The following is a 12,500-nucleotide window of genomic DNA, read 5'->3' on the forward strand; positions in this document are numbered from 1 at the left end:
AAGCAATCGGACAAAAAGCTGTAATTTGTGTTGAATTGAGCCTTGTTTTGAAAAGCTAAACAAAGCCTCTGGGTTTTGGTTCACACTCGACTTGCCTGAAGGTCTAGGCCCTCTCATGTTTTCTGAATGTGTTCCCAAATGTTGGCCCAGTGGTGTCGTCTCAAGCTGGTCAGTATAAGGGTCCATGTGCTGTGCCTTACTGTGACCCCCCCCCCCCCCACCACCACCCCCTGTCCTCTCGTGCCCTCTCTAACCAGTGATGTTGTCTCTCCTTCAGGCGGTAAAGAGCGCAGCAGCTATGATGAATACAGGTATCTTCCCTCCACCATAGAGTTTTATCTCTCTCACACATCACTATGGCACTGAGATCTACCCTCAGTACAGGACACACACACACACACACACACACACACACACACACACACATGCAGTCCCACCAACAAGCAATGGTTTTTGAAGTACATGGGTGTATTGAAAATGTGGGGTTCTTGGATGACTAAGAACCACGCTGTAAAAATGACTACACCGTTAGCAGTTGCCACTGAAGCTGTGGTGGCACTTTTTTAAGCTCTCTCTTTCTCTCTCTCTGTCTTTTCCTTCCTCTCACTTTCTGTTTGGCTTCTTGCATGACTCTGCTCACTACTGAGTGCTGTTTACGTGTGTGTGTGTGTGTGTGTGTGTGTGTGTGTGTGTGTGTGTGTGTGTGTGTGTGTGTGTGTGTACATTTGAGAGAGCGAGAAATGAAAGGGCTGTGTGTGTGTGTGTGTGTGTGTGTGTGTGTGTGTGCGCGTGTGCGTAAGGATGGGTTCTCGCCTGCTTTTGTGGGGCAAGGTAACAGTCTTGTCTTGTTGTTGCTTGTTGCATCAGGCAGTTTCACCGTCGCAAGTGGCCTAAAGTGAAGAAGCCCGTCTCCAAATCACTGTGAGTTTGGAAACCCCGCTGTCATCCCTGGGGACTCGATGCCACCACCGAGCCACCACCAGACCTCTTTAACTCACCATTATCTTTTTTCTTTTTCTTTTTCTTTTTCTTCTCCTCTTTTTGATCTCTTCTTTTATTCCCTCCGCCTGTTAATCCTTTTCTTCTCTGCATTGTTTCTTTTGGCTTGCATGATTGCACTGGGCTTGTCTGAGCCATCCGACCGTCTGACCTCTTCCTGATTGCATGCAGCCAGGGCTGCTCGGCTCCCATCTCACGCTCTTCTGTTTCTGGCCACCAGAGGGCTCCATTCATCCACCACGGCCCCCTGTCCACTGCCATATACAATCCCCATTCTCTACACCACTTGCCCACTTCAAATCAACATTAATACACTTCAGTCTTGACTTAAATGAATTCTCTCTCTCTCTCTCTTATGATTATTCTCACTCCTCCAAACTGTCCTTCGCAGTCCACTTCATCACCGTAATTGGTCAGACACAAATCCTCCACACCATCTACAGTACTGATCATTCCAGCAAACACATCTCAAGTGTCCATTGCTACTACATGACTCATCATTCCAGTGAACACGAAGCAGTGTGGATGTTTGTTATTTTAGCTTTTTCGTTCAAGTGCTCTCGCATTTGCATTGTGGGAGGATTTGAAAGTATATTAGTGTGTTTGCATGCGTGTGTGAGTTTTATATTTTACTGAGGTGCGTGTGTGTGTGTGTGCTTTGTACCTGCAGAGGACAGATTTGGGAGGGCTGGGAGGGCTAGTGCCCCTGAGAGCTCCAGCCCAGCCCAGCAGGACCGGTACTCCGGGACATCCAACTGGTCAGAACTTGAACCCTTGTACAAACTTGACGAGCATGCCTACGATCTCAAACTGGACTTTAACATCAGCCTGGAGGACTGGACCAACTTCAGCAGCGCCGTGGACCGGATGTTCTTGCTGCTCAGTAACGACAACAACCAGCCGGACCCCCAGCAGCGACGGCCGCTAGCGCCGCAGGAGGAGGAGGAGGGCGGGAGGAGGCGAGGCGCCGGACACGCCCTGGTCTCCTCCACCGGCCAATCGGCGTCGGCCCTCTACCTGACCACCCTGGCCACGCCCGCTCTGCTGCTGAAGGAGGCGGGCGCCGGGGTCCTGAGGGAGGTGCTGGGACTCAACCAGAATCCGAGCCCCTCTTCCTCCTCCTCCTCTTCCTCCTCCACATCCTCTTCCTCCTCTTCCTCCTCCTCCTCGTCCAGCCCTGTCCCCACCTCTCCCTCGGGGGAGGAGACGGGCTCCTGGAGGGTGTCCTCGCGCCTCCTGGACCGGTTCCTGGAGGAGAACACGAACACCCTGCCAGGAGAGGAGGAAGAGGAGGACGACGAAGACGAGGACGACGAAGACGAGGGTGGGAGCGAGGAGGATGAGGAGGGGCCCCTGAGAAGACGGACAGGCCGACGGAGGTTCCGCCCCTCCCTCTGTGACTGCAGCGAATTCCTAAGGGACTCCAGAGGTGGGGGGCCCATCTGACTTTTGAGAGCACCTCAAACCATTCCTCCCCCCAACCCACCCCACTCCACCACACCCCACACACACCTCCCTCACAACCGTCCTCTACGACTCCAGTGCTAGGAGTCTCCCATCCCCATCCACAGCCCCTCGGTCAACTCGGCGGCTCGGAACTCAAACCACCGCCGCGACGACCTGCTCCGTCCTCCCCCTCTGCTCCGTCTCGATTGGTGACGCCCCCAACCGGCCCAGGGCTGACCCCTGACCCCTGACCCCTGACCCCACAGCCCAGTCTCAGAGCAGTCCAGCTACTGGCCCGGGCACTGCGGAGGGTCCACACTGTAAACTAGCAGTTGGAGACGTAGGCATGGAACATAGCACACATTACTGAATATGGAAGTCAAAAACACATTGTTTGAATATGAAATGAAATGTTTTGGTTTAAGTTTTGTGGGATTTTTTTTTTTTTTTTTTTTTTGGTGGGGCGGGGGGCATAAATAAAAACACTGATTTCCAGATTCATCAAGTTCCACCAGAAAAGGTTTTATATTGTGACCATGTTAACATGATCTTACTTACTGATTCTTCCCATAATCTTTGGTTTGATTTTCTATTCTAGTCTTTGGTGACTGTCGACCGCTCCCCACCCCCAGCTTCCAGTGTTTGTGGCACATTGAGTTATCTCTGACAAATGTTCTTTTTTAATCTGACGCAACCTTGTGCGACTTGCACAGTGAAGACATGGTGGCTTTGTTGTAATTCAAGTTGACTGGCGCGATTTGTGAGTGTGCGTGCGTGTGTGTGTGTGTGTGTGTGTGTGTGTGTGTGTGTTGTAATCATTGTGACATGAGTTTATCCAGTCCCAGTCACAGTACACCAATCCGACAACACTTCCCATGCATTATTTGGTCAAGACACCCCAACGTTATACAAGCACATGGACTCACACACACACACACACACACACATACACACACATGCAGGCCTTGTTTTTTTGGGGAGATGAGTAGGTGAATGTATGTTGTAGGTTGTAGGACTGACCATGTCAACATGATGTCATCTTATGCTCCAGTGCCATCCATTTACAGTGTTGCAGCTAATATTTTCCTCATCATATTTTTTTCTGTTAGTTTCTAGAAAATGAAAATTGAAAAAAAAAACAATGTTTTTAGATGTGTCATCATTGTCAATGTTGTTTCATATATGTGCCCAATGTTCGCCATTTTGTTAAAAAAAACAAATCAAAAGAAAAACAACATTATTGGACACTATACACTTTGCATTTTAGTGGCTTTCGACAAAATCTACCTGCTTCAACACTTCATAGACTAAAAGGACCATCTTACGTTACCTCTGCGACAGTCTCGCACAGGCCTGGCCGAAGTTGCGTATACCATCTCCATATCACCCAGCATCACATTCTCTCGCTTGTTTGTGGCAAACACACAATGATCCACACTGTTCCCCAAGAGGCTCTCACAGCAGTCATTTAAACAGTCGGAGAAGACACCTCCGAGTCAACTCGTGCAGTGCAATGATTTCAGTCAGTAAAACTGGTGGGGAAAATAGTCTCCCTACTAAGACACCCGCAGCTTTTATGCCTTCATATTATTATTTTTTTCATAAATCATTCAAGCAAAAGCATACGTCCGCTAGTGTATTTAACACAGTGACACATTCTGTAAAGAAAAGATATCACCGCCACTGGCCCAGCGCTCCTGGTCAGTGTCTCTCGGCTATACATGGTGCTATTATGTTCTAGAAAACAAATCTATATAAAACTTGCTGTATGTGTTTGAATGTACGTTTACCATTCATTTTAATGTTTAAAATATATATTTTATAGTACACAAAAACAGATGGTCCTCTACAGTAATATGCTTCATGCGTAAAGATGGAACAAATTCTTACCCGATTGATTTTGTAGTCGCACTTTGAATGCCACCCTCAAACTCTGCCAATCTGGACTGAACAGTGTTTTTGTGCAAGATGGTGTGTTGTTTGAATTGTATGGTCCCTCTGCCTAATTAATATAAATAACTGAATTAATAAATAACTGAATAACATGAAGATGAAGAGGCCGGCTGAGAAAGGAATTCGACTTTTCCTCTGCACTTTTAAAGGGACTGCTGTATATGACAGAAAAATAGAGATCGGTTTTAACATAACAATGACTTGTACAGTATAGATTTATCATTCCTCTATTTTTGTTTTTTTCTGTTTATCAGTGGACAATTAATAGCGGTTATTAGTTTGTGAATAAAGTGTTGAATGCCCAACCACTGCTTTTTACAACTGATTTTTGTGATCATTTATTTCAAGTCACCTTAGGGAGCACAGCTACCAACCCATGCACATACACACCAGGCTGCACATACTACATACACGTAGACATTTATTTTGCAAATGAAAAATATTGCACCGTGCCCACATAACTTTTAGGAATTTAGACGGTATGTAGTATTATTGTGGTATATATATAGCCTATACACATTTCTCTTATGTTATGCTGTCTAATTCCTGTAATTGGAAAGGCAGAAAAGTGTCACAGTATTGTCCTGTTGTGACAGACAGTGGTTACCAGCTCAGAAGCCTATTTGTGTTGCTATAAGTGGCTTGGTTTTGTACTATTTCATCCGCCGAGACCCATCTAAGGTAAGCTATCTTATCTTATCCATCCATCATTCATGACAGGTTTGGCTTGCTGAAAGGTCGTCCGTTTCTCACACAGCCCTACTTTCAATTAAGTATTGCAGTGTTGAAATTCGTCGCTAGATGACGCCAAAGTACTCATCGTGTGAGGGGATACTAGGAATTCTGCGCTTCACAAAACATGGTCGAGTGCGATACAGTACTGATATCAGATTACACACCATATGAACCCTTACAACATGGGATAGACCGAGCCCTGAGAGGGGAGGGCGGGGGAAACTGACTGTCTGCCTCACTCGCTCGGGCAGTGCTGAGGGAGAATCCACATTAGATTGGCCACATACCGTCTTCTTCAACCGTGTGGGAAATTGCAGCGAGCGATAGTTTCATTTCAACATTTTTGTTCGTACAATGTGAGGAAAATGTCGGAGCCAAGGTAAGACATTTATGTGTCAAAGTTCCTTCGATACCACTACATCTAAACTGTTAAAGTAGTTAAACCATTTGGATGAATAATAGTTAGTCTCTAGGGGGACGCTTCATTCATGGTAGTTGATTGCAATGTACTTTGGCGAACTTTTAACAATTGCAATTTGTTGCACTGAAGTAAGTTCCGTCTATAGAACATTTCTTTCAGATGGATGATAAAGTGAATGAATGTAACAGATGATATACCATTTGGCTGTTGGTTATAAGACGTAAATGACATCGATTTGCAAGTCAAATCACGCATACTGTTTGGTACGAATCACCTGGCAGTGTGGAAGAAAGTTTTATTTCACGTTCAAAGGTCAGAATCATGCTGGCAGGATAGTTCAACACACCCACTACGATTTACAGCAAATAAGTATGCTGTTGTGATTTTGCCAAGTAATGTTTTGATCAGCTGGGCACACTCAATGGGTAGGCTTCACATATCTACAGTTGTATTAATGTCGATGACAGCAGAGACCCACTCTTCCAGTAAAGTAGCCTACTGTTCATATACATTTTAGTTCTCATTTCAAGGTTCTTAGGCTATTTGGAAAGAGTCAGTCTGCCCAAGTTGCAGATTCACATAACGTAGTCTAGCCTAAATGTGGGATGGATCAATACATTAGATTAGATAATAGAGTCCCTGAACTTGGCCAGAGTGATGGCCAACAACAGATGCTTTTTCCGTGCTATAGGGGCCGGTTGTTCACGGTTCACCAAACTCACACTGCTGCCTCGCGCTGCCACTCGCGCATATGCTTCTCCCAGGTGTCAACGTCAGTGGCACGAAAGACGTGGGGTTTTGATCATGTTTTATGAATCACCGTTTCTGTTCTTCATTAGTGTATAACACGCAACCAGTACTTTGAATATTCACCTGGTTCACATGCAAGAAGTCTTCATTATACATTTAGGAAATAATAAGTGTTGGCTGTTTTGGGTCAGATAGGTTGGCATTTGGCCAAGGCTGCTCTTGATAGATTTGGGATTAGATGTAGGCCTTCAGATTCTAAACTAGTTTGAGAATTTGGATTAAGTGAATGTGGATGCAATGAAGAAGAAAAAGAGGAGAAAAACAGGTTTTTACACTGTGCAAGATGGACAGGACTAGGGTAATGAATATTAGTCATCATAATCTTCTCTCAACTGAAACCAGCCAGGTTGCTCAGATTCTTTGGAAAGTCAGTGCTGCCTACCTAAATAGATAGAGATTGCACAACGCTCGGAGCTCTTTTGTTGCAGCGTGCGCTGGTGTTCTGTATGTTTGAAAGACGCAGCTGAGGTTGGGTAGGGTGGCTGCAGAGGCAAACTATGCTTTGTTGTGGTGCGGGAAACGCAGGGGCTGGTTTGGCCGCTTGTGGTAACTATTTAATTACTAGTTTCCACTTTAGAATCTTCTCAGATGAAATTACAAATTGGCTTGGCTGGACCGTGCAGCCTGGAGCTGTAACCAAAAACAACGCTCCTGCTCCTATAATGTCCTCCCAGTTGGCCTATTTCTTCCAACTCTGTGGCATTCTGCCTCTGGAGCTGGGCCCTACGCTGCTGCTGCTGCTGCTGGTGTGTGTGTGTGTGTGTGCGTGTGTGTGTGTGTGTGTGTGTGTGTGTGTGTTCTATAACTCTAACTATACCCTCAATACATGAATATCTTGAGGATATTTCTTGATGTATGACTGATCTCACATAGAAAAGCTTTGACCATACCTGTGTGATGATAAACAGCAGTTAGTTCTGTCCTATGCCTCTTTACAGTGTGAGTATAGTCCAGCAGTTATGAAACAGTTTCATTCATTTGGGCCAAATAGCCATGTCTCTTTTGTCATCTGCCAACCCTCACTATTATGTCACTCAACTGCCTCAATTCAGTTGTTCAGTTCTGCTTAGTTTTGTCTCTTTGTTAGCATTGTGTGTGTGTTTGTCTGTCTGTCTGTCTGTCTGTGCATGTATGTGTGTGTGTGTGTGTGTGTGTGTTTGTGTGTGTGTGTGTGTGTGTGTGTGTGTGTGTGTGTGTGTGTGTGTGTGTGTGTGTGTGTGTGTGTGTGTGTGTGTGTGTGTGTGTGTGTGTGTGTGTGTGTTTATTTTTGAACTAGTCAGCGCTGTGTGATCACCTGCTTTTTGTGCTGACCACAGGCAGGTTTGGGCTGAAAAGTGCCATTGTTGGGCCACCGGCCTCCAACAGATCATCTGAGTAGCATAGCATTGTGGAGATGCTACCTGATCAGTCATGGAGAGTTAGGCATCAGTGGACAGGGAAGAGGGGGGCACAACAATAGGGAGCCCCCCCCCCCTCCCCAGCAAAATGAGTTGGGCCCTCCGACAGCTGGCCCAGTGGACGACTGGTCATGAATTAGTGATTAGTTTGTTTTAATCCCCTCCAGGCCAGGCACTGTGGAAAGGCCTTCACTGCCAGTGAAAGTCTGCCATCAATGGAGCACAGAGAGGTGGCTATGAATAGTGGTATGTCTGAGAAAAACCTTCTGGAGGAAACAAAATGGAAAAATCTGTCGACTGTTTTTTTTTTTTCCTCAGTGGAACAGTCTGGTTAAGGGACCTGCATTGTTGGAGAACAACAATGTGTCGCCCAACTGTGGCGCGGAACCCGAAACCCCAGTACCACTAGCGACGTTTTTTTCCCCCCTCGTCCCTCCCTGAGGTGACAGTCTCGTAATCGCCCCAGTAGGTGCCCGTCTGCGGTCGTCTGGAAACGACTAACCTCAGAGCCAAGCCAAGCGGCGTTCTCCTGCCGCGTTGATACGAAAATGACTCACAGCGCTGCGGAGCGTCGTTCGCTGAAAGGCTCGGGAGCGAGCGAACGAGCGAGCGAGGTGGTCTGCTCAGATTGCTGTTCCTGTAGGCAGGCCGTCTGTGAAAGCTTTCCTCATTAAGATGGTCAGACAGGAGCCTGTTTAAAGGCCATTAGCCATGCCAGAGCTCGTTCCGGGACATTGACTCTGTTTTTTGGCCGCGGCGCTGAGAGACGTTTTTATGCGGACGGCGCGGAGGGGAGGAAAAAAACGGTGCTGCTACTCGGCATGACATCGCACATTGTGTGTGTTAGTCTCATTATTCCAGAAGGTTCTGTATCGTGTGCGCGCGGTGCGCTAAAGTGCGGGTTTGCAGCCATTGGCTGGTGGTTCCCCTGTGAGGACGGGTCGCCGGGGAAACGGAGGCCGGAGATGTTGCGCGTGGTGGGGATTTTTTCTTGGGAGAGCGATGTCAACCGCACGCTCCTCAGAGATCCCAAAGTCTGGGAGCACTTAGATGGAAAGAGAATGGGGAGAATGGGACTGACCCAAATGAAGGAGTGTGTGTGTGTGTGTGTGTGTGTGTGGTGGTGGTGGTGGTGGTGGGGGGTGGGGGGGTCCTTAAGGGAGACAGTAAAGTGGTAAGACTTTGTAGACCCAGGAGCAATCAGACTGTTCCGCCTCCCTCGTCTGTCTTGATCTCTCTCTACACACACACACACACACACACACACACACACACACACACACACAAGTGTATATCCTTCTTAACGCCCCTGGGCCCCTCCTCTGCTGTCCCCTTTGCAGTGGCCCTCATAAGTCCTCTCTAATTGAAAAAGCTCCCTTTAATAACTGCTGCAGCGGCTCAGTGAAAGTGAGAATGCCCCTTTACAGCTTATAGAACCCCCCTCCTACACACACACACACACACACACACACACACACACACGCCCCGGCCCACGTTCCCACAGCGGTAGCTGTGTTAGTTCTGTTGAGTCCAGCAGATGTTTCCTCAATCACATCCACGTTCATTCGGACTAATTAAATCGTCAGGTCCACATGCTCCTATACTCTGTTTGTCAAGGAAAGCAGTCCAGGATGAATACCTCTCCTTCTTCCTTCTTTCTCTCCCTCTCTCTCTCTCTCTGTCCCTCTTTCTCTCTCTCCCTCTCTCTCTGGTTTACTTTTGGAGGTTAAAGGTGCTGTACTAGGGGACCCTGGTTCGAGGGTGTTGTGTTGCGGATGGAAAGGGGGATGTGGGGAGGAGGTGAGGGTCAGAGTGTGCTCAAGAGCTTCAGATGAGCTTGGGAACGTTTTCACGCCTCAGCTGCAATGTTTGGCACTTGATTTTCCAGTAAGTCACATCATAAATAGAAAGAAAGACAGAAAGAAAGAAAGAAAGAAAGAGAGAAAAAAAGGAGGAGGGAATGGAATAGAATGAAAGAGAAATTGAATAGAAAGAGAGCAGTGAGGGACTTCCCCGCCTCCTTCTCTCACCGATGTGTGTGTGTTCAGGGGTGTGTTTTTGGAGTTTGGATGTAGGTAGCAGTGAGACACACGACACCAGGTGTTGGGACGGACAAGTCCTCTCACGCTCGGCAGAGCAGCACCGCTCACGCCACTCGCTCACACCCCAACCCCCACCCCCAGGTGACACGGTCAAGACCGAGCTCCGTCGACATCTCCACGGCAACGAGATGCATTGGTGCTCGGACGGCGGGCCGCGTCTGGGTGTGAGATGTCGAGGCTGTGGGCCTTTTGTTTGTCTCTGTTTGTTTGCTGTGCGTGTAAGTGCTGAGTCATCCTTCACAGTCCACGGACGGGCCTAGCCGGGCGGTCAAGCTCCGTGCTCTCCCGTAAGAGCTTATGTCTCTCTGTTCGTCAGAGGGCGTTCATGCTGCGTTGGCCTATATGCGGTCAGGGATCTCCTCTTCTCCATGTGGTCATGGTGTGTGTACTGGTGATCCTATTGGTTAGGAGGGATGAGGTCTCATTGTTTTGATTTTTATTGACTGCTATCCCCTATGTGCTCTGGCTGTGCCTGGCTGATTGAATATCACTGTTGTCTTAGTATCAGATTAGTATGAGTTCAGTATCAGTTTCAGTTTCAGTTGGACAGATAAAGACACTTGTTTTATTAAGGTGTGGTCTGGAGTATAGAACATGAGCATGTAGATGTGTACTCAAACGCAGGTCACCCAGCTGTCAGTTGAACGGAACTGACCATGGCTGAACTAGAATTGCATGTCATAGCTAACAAACACACATAAGCACACAGACACACACACTCACACACACACACACACACACACACAGATCAGATCCAGTCTCACATGTTGTGGGTGAAAGCGTGTGTGCATTCCTTTGTCCTTTTTTAACGGCTGTGTGTCACATTAAAAATAGTCCCCCCTGTGACCCTGACCCGCAGCGTTGGCCTGCCCTCCGTGTGTGTGTGTGTGTGTGTGTGTGTGGCTCAGCGCTTTCAGAAAGGGAAAAGAATTCCATCCTGACCACTGGGGACCTCCAGGGTTCTGAACCAAACGGCCGCCTTCCTTCCTGCCTGCCTGCCTGTCTGCCTGTCTGTCCCCACACCGGCACCGGTATGTGTGTGTGTGTGTGTGTGTGGGCATGCCATGCCCTCTGCCCCCTCCAACCCCGGTCCACCCCCCCCCGTGTCCAGCCTGCTGTTTAAAATGGAGGTGAGACGAGCGGCACCTCCCCACCTGGCGGCCGCGGCAGCAGCAACTGTGAGGTGGAGGGCCTTTCCCAGCGTGTTATCACACCAGGGCCACATGAGCTCAGCAAATGGCCCCCCCACACCATATCACTGGGGGGGGGGGGGGCTCCTCTCACTTCTGCAGCAGCACAGCACAGCTCAGCTCAGCTGACACTAGAGCACTGTGGCACCAGTGGCACAGCCTGATAAGGACGTTTAAAGCTTCTCTAAAAAGCCTCTTCTCTAAAATGGTTATCTGTCACTTCCTCCAGATTAGCGTACAATAAAGGCCCCACGGGGGGGGAAGGACCTGAACAGATGGAACATTTTTGATAGGGCGGATTGTGCAAACAGTTTTTATAGTTTTTGTAGGACCTATTATATCAAGCTGCTTCTCCTCATTTACCACTTGGTCTTGATGAATGAGACACAGTCAAGGCATGTCGAGTGGTATGCTACCTCAGCATGTGCATCAGTCCAAAACACACACACACACGCACACACACACGCACACACGCACACACACACACGCACACACACACACATACGCACACACACACGCACACAAGCACGCACACACACACACGCACACACACATCCACATCCTCTTCCCTTTGACCTCCTCACGCTATGAAGCAGCAGCCTCTGCACCGTGGCCCTTTGGCCCCATAACCCAGGGGCAGACGAGGGGCGTATGTGCCCCAGGAGAGGGCAACTCTCCCAGCGGTCATTACCAACCTGTGGGAGCAGGGCTGGCACAGCGGGCGCATATGCAGATGACAATCTGCGCCATTGTCTGTGCTAACGAGTGTGGCTGGAAGCTGCCGCACAGGAATGTTAATACCTTTAATTGTAATTGATCCCAGATTAGGGAGTTTCTCCTCGCTAGTCAAGGGGCTGGAAAATTAGCTTCATACTTGGCCTAGCGCCATGAGAATGTAGTGGAAAGGGAGAGAGCTCTCTTATGCTCTCTCTCTCTCTCTGTCTCTCTTTCTCTTTCTCTTTCTCTCATTCCTTGTCTTTCTTCTGCCTCCCTCGCTCTCTTTCTGCTCTATTTGAATGACGTGCTGCGGTACTTCTCGTATATTAGCGTACGTCTTCTCTATGAGGACTCCCCAAGAGATGGACGAGAGGGCCATCGATCATCTCAGTATCAAACTGTAATTTTCATCTTATAAAATATCCCACAAGATGGAAGACAGCCCATGACTCGGGGTTGAACCAACCCCCCCCCCCCCCCCAAAAAGAAAAAAACAAAAAAAACTATATGCGATGAGATTTTAACCACTAGCCTTAACAGAGTTATTTAAAATATATCAAAACTCTAACAAGACGGTTTTCCATCAGATATTCATTGAGACGTTTAGCTCCCCTGTCCTCTGATGTTGCAGATAAAAACGGCATAATTAGTGTGAGGGGAATGAGTTAGCCTCGGAATCTCTCCTGCTGAATTGTGCAGTGCCTTGTTTTTGATGCATAAGACTCAGGAA

The 12,500-nt window shown here is 48.0% G+C and overlaps 2 protein-coding genes across 2 annotated transcripts in view; both read left to right on the forward strand.

The window, feature by feature from the left end:
• The window catches only part of sulf2b (sulfatase 2b), a 45,292-nt gene extending 43,484 nt beyond the window's left edge, over window positions 1–1,808 (forward strand). The window contains 3 exon segments of the mRNA XM_062541532.1: window positions 278–311; window positions 868–921; window positions 1,670–1,808. Coding sequence (XP_062397516.1) covers window positions 278–311; window positions 868–921; window positions 1,670–1,700 — 119 coding nt within the window. The 3' untranslated portion in view covers window positions 1,701–1,808.
• Window positions 1,809–5,391: 3,583 nt separating this feature from the next.
• LOC134087789 (rho GTPase-activating protein 39-like) overlaps window positions 5,392–12,500 on the forward strand; it is a 78,656-nt gene continuing 71,547 nt past the window's right edge. The window contains exon 1 of the mRNA XM_062541535.1: window positions 5,392–5,512. The gene's annotated coding sequence lies outside the window, so the exon portion shown is untranslated. The remainder of the gene's footprint in view (window positions 5,513–12,500) is intronic.

The sequence above is a fragment of the Sardina pilchardus genome, chromosome 7, assembly GCF_963854185.1.
Source record: "Sardina pilchardus chromosome 7, fSarPil1.1, whole genome shotgun sequence".
NCBI lineage: Eukaryota > Metazoa > Chordata > Actinopteri > Clupeiformes > Clupeidae > Sardina > Sardina pilchardus.